Source organism: Leucopleurus acutus, assembly GCF_964270905.1.
Source record: "Leucopleurus acutus genome assembly, chromosome: 8".
NCBI classification, from domain to species: domain Eukaryota; kingdom Metazoa; phylum Chordata; class Mammalia; order Artiodactyla; family Delphinidae; genus Leucopleurus; species Leucopleurus acutus.
In genome coordinates, this window is record NC_139151.1 from 108,325,881 (window position 1) to 108,351,075 (window position 25,195).

A 25,195-nucleotide genomic window follows, 5' to 3' on the forward strand; every position below is an offset into this window, starting at 1 on the left:
TCCTCTTCTCCCTCCTCCCCCTCCCTCCTCTCCCCTCCCTCCCGTTCTCCATTTTCCCTTTGTTTCTTTCCAGCCCTCTGCTCCTGTTATCACCTCACGGGGGAGGCCGGGGCACCCCAGGAATCCTGTCTGCTCCCCAGTGGGGAGGCTGCTGCCCTCCCCCGTCCCCTGCCAGACGGCACTGGAAGGTCGGAGCAGCGACACCCCACAAGGCAGAGGCCAACACAGCCTCTCCCGTCGGGATGGGAGAGCCATGCTCCCCAGAAGTGGCCAGTGGCACGAGGTCGGTGTGGTGGCCTGGCCAGCGGCCCCCCTTGCCCCCGGGCTCTGGCCAAGGCCCCAGGAGGAGCAGCCCAGCCCACTGTTTCTCCGGTTGGGCTGAGTCGCCGTGACTCACTGGAGCACACGCGAGGCGAGTGGCCGGACCAGGGAGGGACCAGACTCGGGCTCGCTCGCTGGGACTCGCCGGGACTCGCCGAGGGCCAGCTCTGGGCCGAGCCATCTCACATCCAGGAGCTCACCAGGCTCGCCAACGCCCACGACCACCCTGACAGGCAGACGCCACCATACCTGTGTCCCAGATGGGGAAACCGAGGCTCAGACTAGTACCCGAGGTCGGAGAGCAGGGGCCCGGCACAGCCGGAACCAAGCCCGTCTACCGACAGCTGGCCACCACAGCACTGGCCCGGCCACCTCCCTCCACCCCACGGCCGCACACAGAGCAATGGCCCTCTTGCTTCCCCAGCTAGTCTGCCCTCTGGCTGTGCCAGGCGGTCAGGGCCAGTGAGCACCTGCATATGTGTGAGTGGACAAAGGGTCAGGTTAGGCTCGGACCGGCAAGCAGGTGGACACGTGGGTGAATCCCTGGGTGTTGGAGGGGGCAGCGGCGTCAGAAGAATTCCACGTGGCCCATAGGTCCCAGTGGCTCAGGTGGTGGCTGTCTGGTGAAGACTTTGTGGGGGTCGGGACGTCCGGCTCAGACGCCCCCCCACGTAACAGGCCGTGTCCCGTGGCCCACAGCCTGCCCCTCCCCCCGCACAACCCAGAGGAGCCAGAGAATGTGGGGTGTGCCGCAGAGAACAGCTGTGCCCATTGCCCATCCCCAGCCTCCAGCCGGAGCTGAGCTGCGGAGACCTCAGGATTCCGGTGGGAGGAGGGAGGGCGACGGGGCCAGGCCTCGAGCGGAGCCAGATCACCCAGGGAAAGTAAGCGTGTGTTTCCCTTCCATCTCAACCTGCCCGTCTCCCCCTGCCTCCTGCTCTTACTGCTGGAATCCCAGTCACAGACAGCCAGGCATGAAATGTGCCAAAGTATATTTTGGTTCAAAAGAAGGAAAAATATTTCCACAGGGTAGAGGGCTGCCTTGGGGTGGCAGGAGTTTCCTGTCACTAGAACTTAAATAGTGTTGCACGATTATTCATCAGACTGATGGGTGGGAGGTAGCAAGAAAAGATCTTTAAATGCGGTGGTCAGGACTCAGTTTCCCAATTAGGGCATGTCCCAACGCGAACAATAGGGCAGAGTATTTGATGTCAACTGTACCATTATTTGTCCATCCATCCATCCATCCATCCATCTATCCACCATCCACCCATCCTCCATCCATCCTCCATCCATCCATCCTCCACCCATCATCTATTGACCCATCCTCTATCCATCGTCCATCCATCCATACTCCGTAAGTCCATCCATCCATCCACCCACCCATCCATCCATCCTCCATCCATCATCAGTCCATCCTCCATCTGTCCATCCATCCTCCATCCATCCATCCATCCATGCTCTCCATCTGTCCTCTCTATACAGCTATCTGTTTTTCCTTGTATCATCTATGAATCCATCAATTTCTCAATATATCTATCCATTCAATTGTCCATGTAAGCAATATATTCTTCCATCAATTCATTCAATCCATTCAATGCGTATATACTCACGTCCATCCCTATTTCTTTACATTTCTTCATTGAGCAAGTGTCCACCCACCCAGCCACTCATCTATCCCTCCATCCATCCATCCATGTACATACCCATCCATCCATCCATTTATTTAAATGCCTTAATACATGTAAAACATGTAAAACACTTAAAAGAAGCATTTAGCTAGTCATCCACCTATCCTGAACATAATATCTACTCAATATGTTAATTACTATTATCTATGTATTCATCAATTTGTATATCTCTCTGCCCATATATGCAACTGGTGAACTATTTGTTCATTCTTTAATACATTCTTCTATCTCTCCAAATATTCTACTGTCCTCCCATTTATCTAAATATTTTACTATTTATCCTTCCCTTTCATAGATCCATTCGTATATCTGCCTATTCATCCATCCATATGTCTAACCGTCTTGCCACCTAGCAAGTCAGACATCCAATTGTGCATGAATACGTATATGTTTGTCCTGCCATATACATAGTTGTCCATTATTTTGCCCATAAGGCCATCCAAATGAGTTAATACTTAAAACAGTAGTTGGAACATAGTAAATTGCCAATAAATGTTAGTGACTGTTATTTTCATTCGTCTCTTCATTCATCCACATCTCATCCAAACAACCACCTAGTCATTCATCTCTAAATTTATCTTTATATATTTTTTCCACTTATCCATATATTTTTCCACAAACTTATTGAATGCTGACTGTATTCACTTTTTAGGTGCTGGAGTTGTTTAGAATTAACAAAGTTCCTGTTCTCACAAAATGACACCCATTCAGCCACCCATCATTCATCAGTCCATCTATTCACTCATCCCTCCATCTATCCATCCATCCACCCATCCAACCGTTCACTCGTCCATCCATCTATCCACTCATCTACCCATCCATCCACCCATAATTCTCCATCTACCCATCCCTTCATTCATCCACCCATCCATCCATCAATCCATCCATCCACCCATTACACATCCATCCATCCATCTACCCATCCATCCACCCATCCACCCTTCTATCTACCCATTATCCATCCATCCACCCATCCAGCCACTCATCCATTCACTCATCCATCCAACCACCAATCCATCCATCCGTCCATCAACCCATCCACCAATCAATTCACACATTGTCCATCCAAACATCCCTCCATTCATACATTTATCAATCCATTCATTCACTCATCCATGCATACATCACCCATCCATCTATCCATCCATCTGCCCGTTATACATCCATCCATCCACTCACCTATCCATCCACCCATCCATTTACCCAAAATTCATCTATCCAATCACCCGTCCATCCACCCATCCATCCATCCAACCATTCACTCATCCATTCATCCACCCATTCAGCCATCCACTAATCCACCCCTCATCCATCCATCCATCCATCATCCATATATTCACCCATCCATCCACACATTCATTCATCCATAATCCATCCATCCATCCATTCATTCATCCATCCATTCACCTGTCTTCTCATCCATCCACCCATCATCTATCCATCCAACCATCCCTTCATTCTGTACCCATTATTCTACCCAACATTCATCTATACACTCATCTATCCACTCATCCACCCACCCATCCATTCACCCGTTCATTCACTCATCCATCCATCCATCCATCTGTCCGTCCATCCTTCCATCCATCCATTCATTCATCCAACCATCTACCCATCATCCATCTATTCATCCACCCTTCATCCTTCCATCCATTAATTCACTCATCCATCTACCTATCCATCCGTCCATCATCCATCCATCCATCCACCAACCTATATCCATTCATCCACCCATCCATCTACCCACCACTCATCTGTCCCATCACCCATCCATCCATCCATCCATCCATCCATTCACTCATCCATCCACCTATTCATCCATCCACTCATCTATCCACCCACCTATTCATCCATTTGCCCACCATGCATCCATCCATCCTTCCCTCCATCTACTCATCCATCCACCTATCCATCCATCCACCCATCTGTTCAAACATCCACCCTCCCACCCATGCATCCATCTTCCCACCATTCATTCATCCATCCATCTACCCATCCATTCACTCACCCATCCGTCCCTCCATCCATTCACTCATTCACCCATTTACTCATCCATCAATCCCTCCATCCATCCATCTACCTATCCATCCACGCTTCATCCTTCCATCCATCCACTCATCCATTCATCCACCCATCCACCTCTCCATCCATCCACCTATCCCTCTACCCTTCATCCTTCCATGCATCTATTCCCTCTTCCATCTATCCATCCAGTCACTCATCCATCCACCCACTCATCCATCCACCCATCCATCTACTAACAATTTATCTATGCAATCACTCATCAATTCAGCCATTATTAGTCTGTCCAACCATCCATTCATCCATCCACCCATCCATTCACCCATCTATCCAACCATCCATCCGTCCACCCATTCATCCACCCATCTGTCCCTCTACCCATCATCCATCCATCTATTCACTCATCAATCCACCCATCCATCCATCCCTCCATCCACCTATTATCCATCCATTCATCCATCCATCATCCAGTTGTTCCTGCTTCCTACCTTTCTTCATCTACCTTTTCTTTCATTCACACTTTTCTCTCTTGTCGAGCCTTTTTTCTTTCTTCTGTGACTAAGTCATGGCTCATAAGCTTGTGGCTGAAGAACATAAGAGAGCATACCCTCTCCCCAGTAGGCTGAGTACCACAATAGAACTTAAATAGAGGCTGGAGAGGGAGGGATCTGCCCTCTTGTTCAGATGTTCTCAACACACACACACACACACACACACACACACACACGAGTCCACGCTTATAGAGCTGTATCCCAAAGAAAGGTGCATTAAGCAGTGAGAGCCCATGGGGGGTGGGGTGCAGAAGAGCAGTCAGAGCTGGTGGTTTCAGTGGCTCCTGGGTGACTCCAAGTAGAGTGGTGTTTCTGAGTACTCACCTGTCTTATATGTGCCTAGGTCCAGCAAAGGGAGAGGAGCCAGGGTGGTGTAGTGGTGGGTATAGAGATGAAGCTGGGATTTGGGGAAGGGCTGAAGGCTTCTTTCCAGATTCCTCTAGAATCAACTAGCTAGGTGCATCTGTCCCATGTCCCATTTATCTTTCGAAGGGAGGCAACTGAGAGAGGAGGAGAGGGTGAGCTGGCATCCTTGGGACCTCAGAAGGGAAACCATCAACAAAGCAGTTTCCTCTCCCTAGGGAGGAGGGGGTACAGACACCTTCAGAGTGAGGGGTTTGTGCTTTTCCCTGGGAGCAGGAAGGAACAGCATCTGTGATGCCACCTGCCAGGCATAGAGCAGGGCAGTGAGCCTCTTGTCCTCACCAACAGCTCCTGGGGTAGTGGGGAAGCCGAGGCTGTACCCACCACTACTACCCCCCAGTTACTGTCACCCCCACCCTCTGCCGGCTGTCCTTGCTGACCTCTACAAATGTCCACCCCCAGAGCCGGCCCTGCTCCAGGCTCTGAGGCCAGAGCCCCGAGGTCCTCCCACTCCTACGGGGTGAGGTGGACTCAGTTCCTAGGTTCCCAGACAGCCCCTCCCTGCCAGCCAGTGAGACCAGACAGTGCTCCCCCTGCTAACCCACCAACTCCCACCTTCCCGGCTTGGAGACAGTTAGCTGATGGAGTTTGGACAGACTGGCCTGACCCCAGGAAAGGGCCGGGGCTTTCCTCTCCCGCCACCGACACCGCCCACCCCCACCCCCCCTTATCTGCCTGTGTCTGGCACTGCAGGGCTGTGCTGGCTGGGCAGTGTTAGGAGGTCTGATTTTCTCAATCCTCTTATCTCCTATAAACTCCACACCCGCACAGGCCCCAGCCCCCTCCCTTCAGGCTCATGGGTATGGGGGAAGGGGCAGGGGCTGGGCTGGCTTCCCAACCACGGGCCTGGATTCCCGTTTGGCTGAACATCCCCTGGCCCTGCACCCCCAGCCTGTGCTTTCCCCTCTAAGTCTCAATTCATCATCGGCAGAGAGGGTCTGACTCTGTCTGCCTCGGTTGCACTCAGGGTTTGGGGAGTTTTGGGGACTCCCCTCACTGGTTGTCTTATGGCCCAGGGCCCCCCTAGAAAGAGGATCCCCAGATGCAAAGGGCTCAGGGCTGGGGCCTGAGAGAGAAGCTGAGGGCTCCTTTCCAGGTGGCTCTGGAGAGGACCAGCTCATTATGGCCAAGCTAAGTCCCCTTTCTCCTTTGGAGGAGGTCCCTAGGGGTGTCTTCTGAGCTGTGCCCTATTCGGGGTGGCCCTCATCTTCATGGGAACCTCAGGGACCAGCAGTGGTGGGGTTATTAAGCACCTACGAGGGGCAGCCCAGACACCCCTGGGTCACCCTGAGTCCTAGCCGGGTCGCAGGGGGCCTGGGTTCCCCAAGGAGCCGCTGCAGGGAAGCCGCGTTAGGAAACACATGCTAGCAGCAGGCTCAACCCTTAAGCCTCAGCTTCTGCCCCTGGAAAGGGAGGCCCTAGCACCTGCCTCACTGGCTGTACAGTGAGGACCTTGGCTTGCAGAGCTTGGCGAGGCTGGCGTGGCTGAGTGACTGCTGAGTACTGTGACTCTGACCGTGTACATGGGGAAACTGAGGCCTAAGGGCCAAGGCGCAGTCGCCCCAGAAAGTACTAGGCCAGGTGCAGCAGCCGGTGCCGTGTGCCCTGGGGCTCTGTGCCCACCCGCCTCCTACCGCCTGCACCTGGAACTCAGCCCAGGAGAGCAAAGGCAACACTCACGGCCCCACGCCTGCCAGCTCCAGGGGCCTCTTGCTGCTGCCAGGACCCTCATCTTCCCCACTGAGGGCTGGCCCATTGCTCTGGCACCCTCTGAGGGATACTGAGGCAGAGGCAGGCGGGGGAGGGGGGGTCGCGGAGGGAGGGCAGCAATGCCCAAACCCACAGTGCCACCCTTGGGGGCCCGCCCGTTCTGGACCGGAGACCCTCCTGGCTCTGCCCCGGTGGCTCCGGGGTTGTTTATGAGGAGAGAACTGGGGACCAGGAAGGGGGCGGGCATGCAGGGAAGGGTTTCCGGCTTCCCAGATCAGCAGGGTGGGCCGTGCAGCGACTTCCCCAAATGTGTGTCGAGGTCCTCTCCCTCTTCCCCACCCAAGGAGGGAATGGGAAGTGTCCAGATGGAGGCAGGAGGTGGGCACAGGAGGAAGGCATCCATCATCTGGGCTGACCTAGGCCTCCCCCCATCCTGGGAAATTTCCAGGCGCCCGAGACCCCTGACGTGGGGCGGAGGAGACCAGGTCCACCCAGGGGTCCCAAGGCCTGACCAAGCTCTGACTGCTGCCCCTGGGTCTGGGCCCTGGGCAGGGCTGGGGAAGGAGCCCCAGCGTGCGGCCCCCAATCCCTCCACCCCATCAGCCCGCTGCCGGGGCCGGGGCCTCATGCCGCCCGGCTCCACCATCCTCCTGAGTGGCTTTTGGCACTGCCCACTCCTCCAGGGCCGTGTGCCCGGCTGTACCAGGTGGTGCCGTTCCTGTGGAGAGGGCAAGAGGGAGGGAGGGCCACCAGGTACCTGGCTGAGTGGGGGGGTTCCCACCCGTGGGTTTCTGCCCCTCACATGCCACAGGCTCCTCCCACCGCCAGCTCCCTCAGGGGGACCGAGGCAAGCAAGGCCTCCCGGCCGGCTCAGCCCCTCCCTCCAGCTGCCAGCTGCCCGCAGCCCCGTGGGGACCTGTGGCCTCTCTCCTGAAGACCCTGTAGCCCAGAGGGCAAGGCCGAGAGGGTCTGCAGGGACAGATGGCCGGGAAAGGGACCCTGCCCAGGGTGGCCCTGCAAGTTGTCCCCACCCTGCCTGCCCCCTTAGTTCAGCACACAGAGGAGTGATTGAGGCAGCGACAGGCAGCGATTGGGGCAGGGAGACACCTGCTCCCCCCATCCCGCCCCACTCAGGGTCATCCAGGGCCAGAGCAGCCCAGCCTACCCGGGGCGGGTGCTGGAGAGGACAGACCATGCTCCACGCCGGCCCCCACCACGGGCAGTGGCAGATGCGAAGGGAGCCTGGGGTAGCGACCACCCCGGGGGAGGGGAGGGAAGTCTGCAGAGGGGGTGGGGCGGCCAGGTAGGTTGAGGAAGGGCCTGTGCAAAGTCTGCGATGATACCGGCACCTTCCAGAGCTGGGTCGAGCTGGGAAGGCCGGGTGGCGGGGGAGGTGAGGTCAGGGTGGCCAGGGCAGGCTGCAGTGGCCGCCCTGGGGCACGGATTTTCAGCGCTCCATGGTGAGTGGTTCCACGCATGGGAAAACGTGGCCTGATGGCTTTTCAGAGAAAGAGCACGTGGCAGGGGCAGGGGCCTGGAGACCACCCTGTCATCCGGGCCAACCAGGGAGGGGCTGGGCTGCGGCAGGGGGCGGCCCAGGGGGCTTACAAGCCTATCTCCCGGCGGCAGCAGGAGTCCTGCCTGGGTGCAGACAGGGGAAGGGCCCAGCGTGGTTCCGTCCGGCCTTGGGGAGGGTTGGGGTGCACATGGGGCCCCCGAGGGGTCTGGGGCAGTCTGAGGGGATGGCCCAAGTTGGCCAGTTGGAGGGGCACGGCCTGCCCTGGATCCACAGACCTGAAAGCCCCCATGGGCAGCACATGGGGGGCAGGGGGGCAGGGGGGCAGGTCTCACCTGCTCGGCTCCGACCCCAGCAGACCCTGGCTGTCCTGGGGGCCCCTGGGCGGGGCTTCCCAGCCTCAGTCCCCTGCCTAGGCGTCGGGGACTTTCTCCCTCACCTCAGACAGGAAAATCCCTGCTTCCCTTAGTCACCTTGTGAAACGAGAACCCCACCCACCCTGGGTCTCAGTTTCACTCTGAAATGTCAGCGGCACACCCACCCCCGTGGGGGTGATGTCGCTGGGGCGCCCAGGCTCCAAGGGCCTGGGGGTGCGTCCAGCCGGTTCTCCAACCGAGCCCCCGATGGACCCCGCACAGGTGCAGCCCGAGGCCCGGGGACAGGCACCAGCGCGCCGCCGCGACCTGGGCTGGCGGCCGTGCCCTCCACCGCCACCTCCCTCTCCTCGGCATGCACGACAGCTGGGAAGGGGGTCAAGGAGGGGGCCAAGGAGGGCCAGGCCCTGCCAGGCCGCTCAAGCCGTGCCCTTCTATGGGCATGAGGTGGCTGGAGGCGCCCAGGGCCGGACAGCGCTGACGTACGGAGCCGTTTCTGAGCGGGGACACAGCTGTTCCCCAGTCACCTGCTGTGTGTGGAGCGACCTGCCTCTCTAGAAGGATGGGGCTGTCTTCAGGGCACAGAGCCTGGGCCGTGCCCCCCTCCCCTCCTTGGCGGCAAGCGAGCAATGGGTCCCGTCTAGCATGCCCTTCCCCCACAACAACAGCCCCCCGCCGGATCCCAGCTGCCCAGCCTCTCCACTCCCCCAGGGCTCGGCCCCCTGAAGCCCCCGCACCAGGTCCCCGTGGTATTCAGCATGGAGAAGACAATCTTCCTCCACACACATGCACGCACACACACACACACACACACACACACACACACGCACGCACGCCCTGCACACATTTCTGTCCTCTCGTTATCGATAGAGGCAGCATCACAGAATCACGCAGAAGAGCTGGGCTTGGATCCACTTTGCAAGTCAACCCTGAGGCTGTGGGGAGCCCTGCGTTCGGGGGCTCAGCGGGGGTCCTAGTGGGACCCCCTCCGCCAGCAGCAGCTCTGGGGCAAGTGGGGGCCGGCCCTGGGCGGCTCCAGCCCCGTGCTGTGGCTGCACATGTCCCCCAGCCTGGAGCCCCTGCTCCTTCCCTTGGGCTCGCGGGGGCGGAAGCCGCAGCCCCTGCCCCCTTCCTCCTGGGCTGGTGGTCTCTCTCCACACAGCTCCCACCCCTGACTGTCAGAACACGTGTCCCTCCCGAAGCCCTGACCACTCCCGTCTCTCTGGCACCTGCCCCCTGGGGCAGTCGGACCCCCACGGTGTGGCTCAGCGTGGATGCCTGCCCTCAGCAGTCCTCCCCCAGCCAGGGACCCTCCTCCTCTGCCCCTGCACAGGCCCGGGGGTGGGGGGGCCGCGGGGAGTGCGCCTCCTGAGGGAGCCTGGGTCACATAGCTCCTCTGTCCAGCTCTGGCTGCGGCCACACGGCTGGGCCTTCTCGCTGGCAAGCCGCACAGCCTCGGCTCGCGTCCCCTCACATCCCACCGCCGACCAACGGCGCCTGCCTGGCGCTCAGAACCTGCGGCAACCTCGGCTTCCAACAGCACCGGGAGGGGGCAGCCTGGGGGAGGGGGCCCGGCCAGGCCTCCGGCACAGGCTTTGAGGATCCCAAGGCCCAGCATCCCCCTCGGCCAGGCTTCCTGGCCTGGGGCCCTCCCCACCTCCTGCCCACACGGCTTCGGCACTGCCCGCCCATGGCCTGGTTTCTTCCCCGGGTGTCCAGGCCGCATCCTGGACCTGTACCAGGCGTCCAGGCTTCCTGGTCCTGGGTCAGCATCCCACTAGCTGGTGGGGAACCCGGACTCTCCCAGTGAGGCCCAGCTGCAGAGGCAGACAGAAGAGGCGTCTTCCTGCCCTGGGTGAGACGGGGTCCCCTGCAGCCTGTGTGCCTCCCCTGAGACCCAAGGGTGCCACTGACCTCCGAGTTAAGCATCCCCCCACCACCACCGGCAACGTGTACAGGCCAAGGTTTCTTGGGCCCACAGCGCTCACGCGGCCTGGCCCGTGCCTTACCCTGTGCCTTCCTCCACCAGCAGCTCCTCGGAGCCAGGGTGGCTGCGAGCTTCCGCCATGGCCATGGGCTGGGGCTGGCTTCTGGCTGGTCCCTGCTGGTCCCTGCTGTGCGTGTGTGCTGCAGCTCTCAGCGCTTCCTGGGGCGGCTGCCCCGGAGCCTCCCCTCACCCCCAGCCGGGTTTCACTTCCCCCTTCTGGCGGCAGGTTGAGGTTTGGAGCATATCGGAGCTTGGGTTGGGGTGTTGTTTTTTAATCTGTTGCTGTAAGAGGAGAGGAGAAAAAAAAAACAGCCGTCAGGAAACGTTAAGCAAGTTGCAGGGGCCTGGAGGGCACAGAGGGACCGGGTGGAGGCAGACGTGGGTGCAGGGGTGCAGGGGCTCGGACTCCCTGGGCCCCCTGCAGCCCTGGCCCCGAAGCCCACCTGTGCGTGGCTGGTGGCCCCAAGCACAGGGCGCCGTCCTGGTCCCCGAGCCTCCACGTTAGGCATGGAGACCTCTCTGGAGGGAGATGCTCTGGGTGTGTGCCCAGAGCTCGGACACTCTTACCCCAGAGCCTCGGGCCATCGCCTGGCTCACCCCTCACTGGTCTGTGCTCTCCAGGCGATTTCTGGGGCCCAGCATGAGCTGCCCCGTCTGCAGGCCCCACGTCTTCTCTTGCCGTTTTCTTTACTTTCCTGAACTATTGGGGTCCCCAGTCTCTCTGCTGCCCCTGGACTCTGCCACCTCCTGCGCTCAGGGGGCTCGGAACTGGCCCTCTCCTGCCAAGCATTCACCAGACCCCGGGGTCCTCCAAAGCATGCCCTCTCTCCCCTCCGCCCATCCCCACCCTCGAAGGCCCAGAAACGACTCATCCCTCCTGTTAAGGGCTGAACTGTGTCCGCCAACTTCATAGGTTGGAGTCCTCATGGCCAGCACCTCAGAATGGGACTTTATTTGGAAATAGGGTCATTGCAGATATAATCAGTTAGGATGAGGTCATTAGGGTGGGTCCTCATCCAAGGTGACTGGCGTCCTTATAAAAAGGGGAAATTTGCAGGCAGACTTGCCCGCCGGGAGACGCCATGTGAAGATGAAAGCGAGATGGGGGTGGCGCGTCTACAAACCAAAGGTCCCCAGGAAACCACCAGAGGCTGGGGGAGGGGCCCAGAGCAGGTTCTCCCTCAGAGCCCAGGAGGAGCTCCCGTGGCACCTCCAAGACTGGAAGACGTTGGAGCCGCCCCATCTGACACTTCCTGGGGCCTAAGAGTGGGAGACACCCCGTTCTCCACGCGTGGGAGGTGGGAGCGCATGGCGGCCATGCCCAAGGATGCTCTGGCGATCTGGGGGCCCTCCATGGTCATCCAGGCCTCCCCCCTTGCCCTCATCTCCCGTCTTGCCATCTGGGCCCCGTCCCCCTCCCCTCTCAAGCTCCAGCTCCTGCTCTGAGACTCTGCTCTCCCCAGCACTCAGCTCCTCTCCAGATCCCAGGGCCTCTTCCCATCCCTCCAGCCTCTGCGCCCCCACTGATCCCATTTGTGTGTGTGTATCTAGAAGCTCTCACACCTTCAAACAAAAGCGCCCTGGACCCGCCCTTCTCACTCCTCCCTCCAAGGTCAGCAAGAGGCATCCCTGGGGACCCAGTGTCCAGGTTTGGGGGCCTTTGTGCCCTGCTGGCAGGTTAAGCAGAGCCGGACTTCCTCAGAAGAACTAAGAGTCCACCCAAGAAGCAGACACGCCATCATCTGTTCCATTGGCATCGTTCACTCAAACTAGAGGGGCTGTTGGGAGGGCAGAGACCCCTTGTAGTCCCCCCTCTCTCTCCCAAGCCCGGTGCAGTGTCCAGCGACACAGTGAATGACCGAGGCAAACAGCGAGCTAGTCCGAAGCCCGGACGCAACAGGCTCTGCAGGAGGGTGGGGTGGGCGCCAGGCAGGCTTCTGGCCCCGGAGACACTGAGCCCAGACCCCGAGGAGGTCTGGGCGAGGCAGACGGGGACAGAGAGACACGGGACGCACTGACTCTGCCTTGCCTGTGGGACATCAAGGAGGAACGTCCAGGGGTGGCTGGGTCCATGGACCAGGTGGCCTCCAAGGCCCAGGTGGGACGGGTCCCCAGGGAGACCAGTGTCAGGACCACACGCTCAAGTGACAAAGTGACACTGGGTGACTAGATGCCGGGGAGGGGATGGGAGAAGTGGTCAGTCTGGTCTATCTGGAGGGCTGAGGGCACAAGTCGGCCAGCACGGGTCTGAGGCCGGCTGCCAGTGGGAGGAGGGCATGTCGCCGAGGGTCGGAAAGCGGCCTTCCAGGGCCGAGGGGTGGCAGAGGTCACAGGAGCACCGTTTAGGAGCCCACTGGGGGCTCCGTGGGTTGAAGGGGGGACGGTGGGAGAAACAGGATGGATGAGGAGAAGGGCGTCTTGATCCAGGAGAGAAATGTTGAGGCTCTGAAGACAACAGGGTGGGGGGTGCGGCTGGAGAGAGAGGGGGCCTGGGAGGTCTATGAGCTGAATGGTGGCCCCTAAAATTTCACATGTTCCGGTCCTGACCCCCAGGACCCGTGAGCTTATTACAAAATAAGGTCTTTGCAGATGATCAGGTTACATGAGGTCACCAGGGTGGGGCCCTAGTCCCATAGGACTGGGGTCCTTATAGGAAGACGAGGTCAGGACACAGACACAGGACACAGGGAGAAGACGGCCGTCTACACACCGAGGAGAGAGGCCTCAGGAGGAACCAGCCCTGCCCACACCTGGATCTGGGATTCCAGCCTCCAGGGCTGGAGAGAGTGAACGCTGCTGTTAGAGCCGCCCCTGCTGCAGTGCTGTTTTATGGGTGCCCCGGACACTGATACAGGGATGTGCTAGTCAGGGAAGGAAGAAGCTGCTCTAACAAACAATCCTACACCTCGGGGGCTTAGCACCAGCCCAGTCCAGGCCAAGGTGGGCGGGAAGGTGGTCCACATTCGTTCTGTGACCCCAGGCTCCTCCCTCCGAGGACCTCAGAGTCCCAGCTGGCAGGGGAGGGGCGGGGAGACCATGAGGGAGGCTGGGGGGGTGGGTCTATGGCCTCATCTGTCCTCAAAGTGTGTGCCCAGTAGGAAAAGGTGGGCAGTGTGGTGGGCAGCCAGCCAGCTCCTGCCACCACGAGGTACAGAGGCCAGGGAGCGAAAAGATGGGGTGCCCAGATGTGCTAGGGGTCCAGCCGGGGTGCCATCATTAAGCACAGGTGCGAAGCAGAAGAAAGTCAGGGGCATGAGAGGATGTGGACACGGACGCCCGGGGCTGAGGTGCTGTGGAAACCCAAGCAGAGGTGGCCAGGGCCGTTCGTGTGGGTGTGGGCAGAGAGCAGAGACGCGGGGAGGGAGACGGCCAGAGGGTCCGCAGGCTGCAGGGAGGCCCAGGGTCTCCCGCTGGGGCTTGGCCCTCATTCCTGCGCTCAGGCCTCCCAGGCCGGTCAGCCAGTGCGCGTGTGCACACACACGCTGCGTGTGTGCCCTGGGGGGGAGCTGCAGGGTTTGCTGGTGCAGCTCCCTCCACGCTCCCCATCAGGCAAGCTGGGTCCTGGAGCCGGAGGTGCCTGGGGACAGACAGGGGCAGGGCAGGGCAGGGAGTCTGCGGGGTGGGCGGGGGACAGACATGTCGGAGGGAGGCCCGGGAGGACGATGACAGGCAGACAGGAGTGGCTGTGCTGAGCAGATTCACCGAGACGAGGTAAGGTGAGAGTCCGGGGTGGCAGGTGGGTTACAGGAGCCACCGGGGACAGGGACAGCAGAAGAGACAGGGGAGCAGATAAAGGTGTCTGTGCACACTCGTGTCACCTGATGGGGTCTGGGGGTCAGGCAGAGGGGCGTGGCTGAGACTCCCCGCACAGGCCGGGTCTCCCTGGAAGCGGGCAGCTGCGGTGAGCCTGGAATTGCCAGAAATTCCCCAGGGAGTCAGGGAGTGGGCTCCGGAAGCAGGAGAAACCATGAGGAGGGGGCCCAGATGGAGGGTCCACGATGACCCCCGTGGGCACAGCAGGGAGAAGCTGTCCAAAGGGTCTTCCTACGGGCCCCCCCCCCCCACCAAGGACGACAGAGGATGAAAGCTGGGAGTCCAGCAAGGACTTTGGTGATGGGGGTGGTCAGGAGGTAGGGCCAGATGTGAGAGGAGCCCTGGGACCCTGGGACAGTGGGCACGCAAACTCCTGCCCCGCCTGAGGGCTACCTGCCCTCTACACAGGGTTACCATGGCCTGGACCATGTGCCAGGCTCTCGGGGCTGAGGGCTCACAGAAGGCTTCTTTGAGGAGGTGGGGAGGGGGCAGCCGAGGGAGAGCCTAGGAGACGCTTCCAGAACTGGCGCTGAGGCGGGTGTGGCATGGCAGAGAGGTTGGGGGCAGCTGGAGGACTCCCAGAAGGGGCCAGAGCTCCCTCCTCACCTGTCCATCCTGTGAGCCGGGTATACTCACATGCACACCCATTTTGTTGTCAGGTGAACCGAGGTCCAGCTGCTGTGAGGAGGAGGGTGACAGGGAGGCCTGTGGCTTGCTGGTTAAGGGGCAGGGGGAGCAGGTCTGGGCCTGGATGGAGCTGGTGCTTGGGGACCAAAGGGGACAGGTGTGGACAGGTGGTCACAGGCAAAGCTGGAGAGAGGGTGAGGCACCATGAAGCCCTGCAGGTGGATGCTCACGGAGAAGCTCTGTGTCCTCCAGGCCACGCTGGCTTCCCCCTGGCCAGGTGGGGGTACAGGTGAAGAGGGAGGGGAGGCCTGTCCCACAGGTGCAGGAAACCCAGGGGGACCGCAACCCATACTAGTCCTTACGGCTCCACCCACTTCCAAGTGGACCCTCGGCTCCACCCAACACCCCCTCCCCCGAGGCTGGCACCGCCCACCCTGCCCCGTCTCTCTGGCCCACTGCACTCCCCCAACCTGCTGAAGAAGGGCGTGTGCACAGCCCTCCCGAGACCCCTGTCTGGGTCTCCCACGCCCATCACGCCCGCTGCCCTGTCATCAGCCCACGGGCCCCGCCCGGTCTCCGGAGCTCTCTGGGCTCGTCTGCCCACATCTCCATCTTCAGAAGTCCAGGCGATTCATCTTTGTTGGTTTTGCTTCATCTCTTTCGCGGTTGCTTAAGAGTGTTCTTGTTTAGGGGCTTCCCTGGTGGCACAGTGGTTAAGAATCCGCCTGCCAATGCAGGGGACACGGGTTCGAGCCCTGGTCCAGGAAGATGCCACATGCCGCGGAGCAACTAAGCCCGTGCGCCACAACTACTGAGCCTGCGCTCTAGAGCCCGCGAGCCACAACTACTGAAGCCCGCGCGCCTAGAGCCCGTGCTCTACAACACGAGAAGCCGCCGCAATGAGAAGCCCGCGCACCGCATCGAAGAGTAGCCCCCGCTCGAAACAACTAGAGAAAGCCCGCGCACAGCAACAAAGACCCAACGCAGCCAAAATTTAATTAATTTTTTTAAAAAAGTGTTCTTGTTTTGACGTTTAAAGAAAAGTTTAATCTGGGGAAATGATTTCAAACTGACAGAAAAGTTTCAAGATTAACGCAAAGAGCATCTTTAACTCCGTCACCTGCTGTCGCTGCCTCTCACTCTCTCCCCTCCTCTACTCCTAAGGCCCTCGTGGCCTGTTTTCTGAAACTGGAGCCGCCCTCTCCCCTGACCACAGTGCAGACACCAACCTCAGTCTAGCAGATGTGAAACACCACGGTCATCTCACCGGCCGGTCTGTGTCCTTGTGACCGGCTCCCCTCGGTGACTTTGTTTTTTGTTTGTTCTGCCCACGTCCTTTCTGGCTCACCGAGAGGGTGCAGGCTGTCTGTGCACCGGCTGTCCCTGTGGTCAGCCATTCCTCCCGGAGACCTGGTCCCTTCCTGGAGGACAGTGTAGGGACCAAGGCCCGGGGGCCCGGGCGCACTCGCAGGGGCAGGCCGGGAAGAGAGCTGAGGGCACAATCCCGCATATGCCCCGCACCACGCAGGAGCATGCCCGCCAGCGTCGCCTGCCACCGCTGTCCAGCCGAGCCACGTGCCCCGGGGCTTCCTGCGTCTGCGTTCCCTCCCTGACCTCCAGCATCACCCACGGAGCGGGCCGTGTCCCCTGCACCTTTGCTGCCCTCCTTCTGCTGCCCTGCGTCCAGCTCGCGCCCTCCAGGGGTTGCTGTCTCGCTCCGTCCATTGTCAGGGACGTCGCCCGGTACTCACGTCTGAGGACGCCCAGACCCCATCTCCAGCCCGGACCCCTGCACCCAGCTGTTTGTGCCTGGGAACTGCCACGTTCCCCAGCCCCCCAAAATCTCAGCCCAAAGCCAGCCCCTCACCTGCCCCAGGCTCCTGCCCTGGAGAACAGCCCTCCGCCCTCTCCCCTTCAGCACAGGCCTGGGTGCCCCTTCTCCCTCGTCCACCAAGTCCTGGGGGCTCCGCCTCTCGAATCTCTCTCCATCCACCACCGCCTTCCACCCACCCCAGGAGGTGACAGTGGCCCCTCTCCCCTCTCCCACCTCCAGCCTCCACCGTTCTCCACCCTGCAGAGATCTTTCTAGAAGGTGCTGGACTATGCACTTGCCCAGAATTGCCCCATTCAGGCCCACGTCCACACGGCTGCAGGGACACCGAGGTCACCCAGCAAGGGCAGTGGCAGAGGGGCGCAGAGGGGCGTGGAGCCAGGCCGAGCGGCGCTGGCCTGGTGCTTACTGCCTTGGTTTGCTCTGCACGGCCCTCTTTCACTTCACTCATTCACTCATTCTTCACGGCCCTCTTTCACTTCACTCATTCATTGGAAAATGGAACAAGCACCCATGAATCCACTGTTCTGCCCAAGAATGACAACATCATCCCCCAAACCTACTTCTGCTTCCGTGTTTCCACCCCACCTGTCCCCGGCTTGGCCCCCACCCCGGGGGATCACTGTCTGGACTTCTGTGTTAGAAGACCATTTTCCACATCTGACCGAGTTGGGTCCTGCCTGTGGGAACCGCATCCCTGGGACCCCTGCACCCGCCGTGGCCCTGGGCATAGATTCGCGCTCCCTTTCCCGGCGGGCACGGCCCCCGCGCAGCTGCCCGGTTCACTTTGCCGGGTCCGAGGCAGGTACTGCCTCTATCACTGGCAGCTCTCGCTGCCAAAACCCACTCGCTCCTTGAATTCACTGGCTGCCCTGCCTGCTCTGGACTCCGCACGGGCTGAGCCTCAGCCTGGAACGTCGAGGGGTCCCCTCTACCCTGCATCCGTGAGCGGGAAAGGCAGCCAAGGCACCAGGCCTGGGCCCGAGGGCCTGACGAGCCCAGCCAGGGCCTGTGGGGAGCTGCTCGCAGGACGGAGCTGAGCCCTGGGCTGCCGCGGGGCCGGGGAACAGTACACTGGCCAAGGCCGGCGGGGCAGGCTGACGTCTGTCCCTTGAGGCTCAAGGCTCCGGCCCCGGCACATCAATCGCTGGGGCCTCTGGAGGGCAAGGGCAGGGTGGACGGCCTCCCCGGGCTCCCCACCAAAGATCTGAGCGCAGGACCTTGGCGGGCCACGGCACCATCCCTCACAGAGGAGGCTGACGGCGGCCTTGCTGTGACATTTGTGTCTGGGCCTGTCGGGCACATCGTCCCTTGATGTGTGGCGTGGGCCAGGGCTGGGGGCTGTGCAGAAGGGAGAAGCTAGCCCTCTCACTGGGTCCGGTGTCAGGCCAGCTGGGCCTGTCATCAGTCTCCAGTGGGAGCACGGACCCTACCTGGCGTGCCCCTGCCCCACACGCTTAAGACTCCCCGGAGGGCCAGGTGATCCAGGACTGCCCCGCGTGCCCCCCCCCGGTGGCGGGGGCGGGGGGTCTGGGGAGGAGCAGCCTGGGAGGAAGGGGTTGCCCACAGGGCATGGGACACAGGCCCATGAGGCCCCTGCCTGGACTTGTGCCACAGGGACAGGGTCTCTGGGCCCTGTGGGGACCTTCATGGTGACAGTGACAATGGACCAATGGTCATCTAGGGAACTGGCTCTGACATGGCCCCGGGCACCTGTGTCCAAGCTTACAGGGTCTGACACCAACATCACCAAGCAGCCGCAGGCGGCAGGCGGGTGGGTGGGGTCCCTGCCCCGGCAGTGGCCCTCCCAGCCCAGCCGAAGTCCCCCGAAGCCCGTGGGTGGCTCCTCCACCCCCAGCCCAGGGTCCCCGGTCTCAGAGGCCTTCGCACGGCGGCCCGTGGGCAGAGAGGCTGGGGCAGGGCCGGACCCGAGCACAGCAGAGCAGTCGGGGGATTGGAATCTTTTATTGACAGGAGCTGGGCCCGGCTCGGAGGGCCTCAGGCGGGAGCGGGCGGCGGCGGCCTAGGACTCGGACTCGAACATCTTCTTGCGGCCCTCCATGCCCGACTTTTCCTCGATGTTCTTCCTCCAGTCTCCCACGTCACGCAGGTCCCGCTCCTGCAGGGGCACCGGGAGAGGGCTCAGGCCCACCGCCTCCAGCCTCACTTCCCCTCCCAGTCCCCTCCTGGCAGACCCGTCCGGGGTCTGAGCCGGCCCGGCAGGCGGGGCGCGTGGTGGGGACCCTCCTACCTTCTCGGTTTCCTCCTTCTTGACCTGCTTGAGGTTGGCCCTGAGGTCCATGCACACCTTGTGCTTGGAGCCCAGCAGCGCTTTGAGCATGGCGTCGGCCGACATGCGCACCCTTCTCAGCGGGGGCCGCTTGAACTTGCCTCGCAGGTCGAACAGCTTCTGGTTCATGTCCTCCAGCTGCGGGGCGGGCAGCAAGGCTGGGCGGGAGGCGGCGGGGGCCGAGACCTCGCGGTCGGGGCGCCCCCCGCACCGTGCCCGCCTCCCCGGCCTCTCACCTCCTTGGTGCTCTTCTGCACCTTCACCTCCATGTCGTACTTCTCCTCCTCGGCCACGTTGATCTTGGCGTGCAGCTGTTGGCAGAGCTCCTGGGGGGGGCGCCGTGGGTGGGTGGGTGGCCTCCGCCCGCCCTGACCACCCTGCTTGCCCTCTGGACCGAGGGGGAGACGGGGCGGTGGGCAGGGGCTGCTGGGCGGGCGGGTGGGCGGGGTGGGGGCCTGGGTACCTGCACCTCGGCCATGGAGCCGGGAATGTGCAGCGGCGGGCAGTGCTCGGTCAGGTAGCTCTGCTTCTCCGTCTCCCGGCGGCTCTCCTCCTTCTCCAGCTCCGTGGCCGCGATCTGGAGCATGACGCTCTGGGGGGTTTGGAGGGGCGGGGGGTAGGCGGTGGTGAGGGGCTGCGGCACGCCAGCCTGCAGACGCCCGGGCGGCCCTCCCCAGGCCCGCACCTACCTTCAGGTGCTGTCTGCGGGCCGTGATGGCTCTGTTGCGCTTCTGCAGGGCAGGGAGAAGATGCAGGAGGGAGAGTCAGGGTCGGCGGGGCTCAGCCGTCCAGCCAGGGGGTCCTGCCCGAGGGGCGGCTGGGCCTGGGCCTGGTGGGGAGGCTGGGCCCAGGACACGGCGCTGCACGGTGACCCTTTGCCCCGGTGGCCCTTCGGGTTGGGAGGACTGGGGTCGGGAGAAGGGGCTGTGCTTCTGAGGCAGGGGGATGCTGGCGGGGCCCAGGAGGCGGGGGAGGGGATGCAGCCATCAGAAAGAAGAAGCGAGTCCCCGGTGAGCAGGCCACAGCCGCACTTCCCCTGCTCCGGGAGCATTGGGGCACCAGGCAGCCACTTCCTCTATTTGTCAGTGTCTCCGTTGGGGGAGGTGGGGGTGCGGTGAGGCATTTTCACAGAAGGGGGAGGGCTGGGCGGCCTCCCTGGGCCTTGGAACTCCGACCTCTGCCCTCTCCTGAGTTGGGGGGTCCCACCCCCTCCGTGTTTCACCCCCAAGCAGGTACTCACCTCGTCACTGTCCCAGGGGGGCAGGTGGGGGGAGGGAGAGAGAAGAGAGGTTAGGGCCCTGCCATGGGGCTGTGTGATGGGGCGGGCGGGAGGTGGCCTGGCGGAGAGATGCGGAGACCCTCGCCCAGTGGGGAGTGGGGTGGGCAGCAGGGGCACCGGGCTTGGGGGGCTACACTTACTCGCCCATCTTGAGGTCCTGGGCTTAGAGCCTGTGGGAGGGAAAGGGGAGGGGTGTTAGGGCCCCGGCTTGGGGGACGCTTCTTGGAATTCCCCGGGGGAGGGGATGAGTAAGAGGAAAGTGTTCCCAAAATGTCCCAGGCGGGCCTGGAGTCGCTGCAGCTGTCCCCGAGGGAGGGGCGGTCCGGCCATCGCAGGTGCCGCGGGAGCGACCAGTTATTTTTAGCTCTGCTCTTTCAGCTTCTGCCCCAAGTGCATATAAGAAACGACCCGCCAGTTGGGCCTGGGGTCCCTCAATCCGTAAAACCCCTTCCCGTGTCCCAGCGGTGAGGCCTGGCCGTCGGGGTGCTGCCCGGGGCCCCTTCGCCACCCCAGCCTGCCTCCGGATGCATCTCCCTCCCGCCCCCTGCTCCGTGGAAGACCCCCAGAGAGGCTGCTGGCGGCGGCCCTGGCCCCCAGGCCCCCGCCCAGGGAAGTCTTCCTGCAAGCGAGCTCCAGCAGTGCCTGTCCCGGCCTCCGGGCCGGCCTCACCTCGCGTTCGGACAGCAGCGCTGGGAGTGGGGTCAGGCCGGCAGCGGCGAGTTGGGCTGGTGGGCCCAGGGGGAGGGGTATAAATGGCCTCCCCCAGGCTGGGCCCCTGCTCAGAAAGGGCATGGAGCCCTCCTCAGACCAATGGGGGCACAGGGACCTCCCCACCTGCCCAGGCTGCCTGGCCCGGCCCAGCCTCGTGCTGCCATCCAGGCCAAGAAGTCTTGGTTGTGGGTCGGGGGGGCGGTGCTGAGGTTGGGTTGGTCTATTTAGGGCTCAGTGGTGACTTCGAGATGCCTCCCTTGTATCTTACAAGGAGCCTGAGGACAGGATGACGGCCTCGCCAGCCGTGGCGCGCAGCTCAGGGGTCAGCCAAGGCGTCACTCCGGCCCGGCCCCACCTGTTCTGAGTCAGGATCCACACTGCTTTCCTCGGCTTCCCCAGGGCTCCGGGCCCCCCGGGGAACAGCAGCAGCCTCACACTCTGCTCCTTATTGCCCCCCCCAACCCAGCAGGCGTCTCGGGCATGAGCTGGCCACGTCCTCCTGTCCCCAAGCTGGCCCGGGGCAAGGCCGGCCCCCCAAACACGGCCTCTGGGGCCTGCGGCAGTGGCCAGGGTCTCTGGGGCAGGGCTTCCCTCCATGGGCGTGATCCCAGCTTCCCACCCAGGAGCAGGATGGGGGGTGCCTGGACGGACGTGCAGCCTTGCCTGGACCGCCCTGCCCGCGGGCCAGCTCCCTGCACAGCTCGGAACACATCCTTCAAACCCAGGATTTCGGCGCCACCCACCTGGGAACCTCTCCCTGACCCGAGGGGGCCTGGGGCCCGCCTGGCTGCCCCAGGCAGGCCCGACACTGCCCTTCTCATCCCGGTCCAGGCCTGCGCCCCCTGCCCGGGCCCCCACCCAGCAGAGGCATCCGGATAACCATGACTTGGCACCCTCTGAGCTGGGGGTGCATGGCCCCAGCCCTGCCGGCTTCTCGGGCCATGGGGAGGGTCAGGGAGAGCTAAAGCCGTCCAGATGTGCGGGGATTAGAGCTGCTTTCCGGGCCAGGCTGAGCCCCCAAAGGCCTGGGGCGGCTTCTGAAGGCATCTACTGCCCCCTGCTGCTCGTGAAGGGGACGCCCTGCAGTCACCATCTGGAGGGTTTGGGGCCCCTCGGGCGCTGGGGTGGTCCCTGGGATTGGGTTCCCCTCTGTCCACTGTCACCGTCCCCCAGATATCTCCCACTTGCCCACTGTGTCCCCAGGGGCCCATCCCTCACTCTCCAGCTGCTACCGATGGGGAGGGCTTCGCATCTCCCAGTATCGTACCCCTTGGGCCAGGAAGGGCCCCTTCACCCTCACTCAGGGGTCAGGCATGGGTCAGAGCCCTCAGGGCCTGGCTGAGCCTGGAGAGGAGACCCTCTCCTTGTCCTTGGCGATGTTGGTGGAGCCCCTGACCCTGCTGTGTCCACGGGGCTCGGGAAGGACGCACAGCCATGGGGGAGAAGGCGTTTATTATGGTGGGTCCCCAGGGCAGCCTGCACGGGGCCCGTGGCCCAGCCCAGGGAGACCGAGGGCCGGGGCTGCTTTCAGGAGCCAGGCAAGGGCAGGCGCAGGTGGGGCTGCAAGGCCAGGGCCTGGTCCACCTCCCTGGCCGGCTGCAGGCGGTGCTGGGCCGACGGGCATGGGCCAGCATGTCTGCCCAGTGCTGTGGGGGTTGACCAGAGGCCCGGGCGCCCAGCAGAACCTTGCTCACGGGCTTGGCCTGGAACTGAGGACCCCAGGTCCAGACGGCCAGCACCAGAGCCACGCTCTGGGTAGAGGCAGGCAGAGGTGCGGTGGGAGGGGGAGAAAGATAGACGTCAGTTTGGCCCTGAGCGAGGTTCCACCCGCCCCCTCCTCCAGGCAGCCCACCTGGATCTGGCTGAAAGGCACAAGGAAGGTGAAGGTCTCGTTGAAGTAAGGGGTGGCCATGCCCTTCCTGGCAGATGTCTTTCTCTTCTTCCACTTCCTCTGGTTCAGCACAAGCTGGACCTTCACGTAGGGCTCTGGGCAAGTGAAAGGAGTCATAGGGCGTCCCAGGTCTGAGGGCTGAGCACAGGGTTCCCTCCATCCATGTGGAGGGGCAGGTCCGGCTCTTGCCTGCCAGAACCGGGATCAGGCCTCGGGCCTCCAGCACGACCACGGTCAGCCGGCCCGAGCCGGGCACGTACTGGAGCGAGAAGCACACCTCCCCCAACTGCTCGGGCTGCAGGCAGCAAGAAGGGCCTCAGCTTCCCCGCCGGGCACACCGGGCAGGGCGGGACTGGAGCCCGGGGGTCAGCAGGCTCACCTCGGCAGTGCTGGGCGGGCCCAGAGGGTGCCAGAGCTCCAGGACGGGCTGCGGATCCACGGTGCCCAGCGGCAGGCTGAACGCACCCAGCAGCCCGTGCTGGGAGAAGAGCTTGTAGTCTAGAACCTGCACCCGCAAGGCGGTCCGGGGCAGCTCCACGGGGGGGACCTGCGGGGAGGGGTGTGAGCGGCCCCCACTGCCCGGCCCAGGCCCCTGGCCACCCAGCCCCGACTCACGTGGAAGGAGCAGGTCTCTTCGAACGTGGGGCAGAGGGTACCACGGTGCACCTTCGTCTCGTGCCTGCACCCGGCCTCAGGGGAGAGGCTGACGCGGGCGTAGGGGTCCGCCGTGCCGCCTGGGCCCCGGGGCCTCAGGTCTGCTGCCTGCCTGAGGCCCACCTTGATCTAGGAGCCAGGGGGTGTTTCAGCCAGGGCCCCCTTCCTGGTCAGCCCCGCACCACCCAGCACCCAGTGCCCACCCTTCCCCCATCGCCCCTCCAAAATCCCGCACGTCCTCGGGGCCCCTCACCTCCTGGCTTCCAAAGTCGTACTCCACGGACAGCTGCAGGCGCTCCCACTGCTGGGGCCCCCCAGGGCCAGGCTCCACCTCATCCACATCTGGCTGCACCCGGGTGGTATCACAGGGGCTGGCGACAGGTGCTGCTGGGACCGTGCCCCATCAGAGCCCCGGCGTCCCAGGCAGCGGGTCCATGATGGGTCAAACCTCCGGGCCAGGGCACCAGAAGGGCTCACATCCCAGCTCAGCTCCGCGGGACCAGCCGAAACTGCCCCGAGTCCACCTCTCTGCCACTGCCCTCCTCCAGAACTGCTGTGGCTCCCGCAGCCCACGCCCTCCCTCACCTTGTTCATCGCCTCGCCAGCCAGGCGGCCCCCCCGCCCCCGCCTCCGCTCTGGGCAGACCAGACCATGCTGGGGGCTGAGCTCGCCCCCGAGCCTGGACCTTGGGCTGCCTCCCGGCACTGGCCCAGCTGGGTGCCCGCTTCTCACCAGGTGCGTGTTGATGGTGCTGCGGGCACTGCCCAGGCCCATGGCCTCCTCGTCTCTGGGCTCCTTCCTGTGGCGGCCGCGGCAGCAGCAGCAGATGGCACAGAGCAGGCAGGAAACAACGAGGACGCCAGCCACGACCGCAGCGGCTATGAGCGCCCAGCGGAGCCCTGGGGGCGGGGGGGGAGCACAGAGATGGGCCTGAGGGGCATCCATGGACAGCGGCTGCCCCCCGCCCAGCCAGGCCATCCCCACTCCCCTTCCAGAGGTCCCCAAACTCACAGGGGATCCGGGCGACCAGGTCCGGAATGCGCCCGGGGAGAGCCGTGGAGCCCGCCGGGGCCCGGGCGCTGTGGGGGCCTGGAGGGCGACTCATCTCCTCTCACTGCTGGCCTGGAGCAAACGGCCGGGGCAGCCAGGTCACTTGTGAGGGTGGCCCCTTGGGCCCCTGCCTACCGTCCCATCTGCCCAGCAGAGGCCAGCTCAGTCTGCCTGGGCAAGGAGGCAGCCCGGGGCGGCCGGGGCGAGGGCTCCGAACGGCACCGACGGTAGGGGGGCGCTGGGCCTTGGCCAAGGTGCGGGCTGAGCTGCTGCAGGCCTGGCCTCCTACCACGTCCCCTAGCGCCCAGCCAGGCAGGCCAGGCCTCACGGAGGAGACCTCCGTCTCCTCCCCGCAGGGCCTCTCCCTCCAGGAAGCCCCCTCCCTCCTGACCTCTCTCCCTGGGCCCCGGGCCCTCCTGGGGGTCGCCGCTGGGGTCCCATCCCGGCACCCCCA

The 25,195-nt window shown here is 62.7% G+C and overlaps 3 protein-coding genes across 4 annotated transcripts in view; all 3 read right to left on the minus strand.

Annotated features, from left to right (window-relative positions):
* LSP1 (lymphocyte specific protein 1) overlaps positions 1–10,749 on the minus strand; it is a 34,862-nt gene extending 24,113 nt beyond the window's left edge. Inside the window, exon 1 of one of the 2 annotated variants that reach the window (XM_082845450.1) lies at positions 10,618–10,749. In XM_082845450.1, coding sequence (XP_082701576.1) covers positions 10,618–10,682 — 65 coding nt within the window. In that variant the 5' untranslated portion in view covers positions 10,683–10,749. The remainder of the gene's footprint in view (positions 1–10,617) is intronic. The other variant, XM_082845448.1, reaches the window with a different exon arrangement.
* An 8,140-nt stretch (positions 10,750–18,889) lies between these two features.
* Positions 18,890–19,881, minus strand: TNNI2 (troponin I2, fast skeletal type; the record flags this gene model as incomplete). Its single annotated transcript, XM_082845846.1, has 5 exons — positions 19,846–19,881; positions 19,620–19,748; positions 19,393–19,482; positions 19,118–19,294; positions 18,890–18,985 (listed from the first exon to the last, which is right to left on the minus strand). Exons 2-5 carry the CDS (start codon positions 19,740–19,742, stop codon positions 18,890–18,892), a joined length of 486 nt encoding a protein of 161 aa, XP_082701972.1. The 5' UTR covers positions 19,743–19,748; positions 19,846–19,881.
* Positions 19,882–22,673: 2,792 nt separating this feature from the next.
* SYT8 (synaptotagmin 8) lies at positions 22,674–24,796 on the minus strand (the record flags this gene model as incomplete). The annotated part of the gene is given in 9 exon segments (XM_082845046.1): positions 22,674–22,756; positions 22,759–22,897; positions 22,999–23,132; positions 23,227–23,332; positions 23,417–23,584; positions 23,653–23,820; positions 23,945–24,037; positions 24,424–24,590; positions 24,703–24,796. Coding segments are annotated over 9 exon segments (1,152 nt in total).
* Positions 24,797–25,195: the final 399 nt, after the last annotated feature.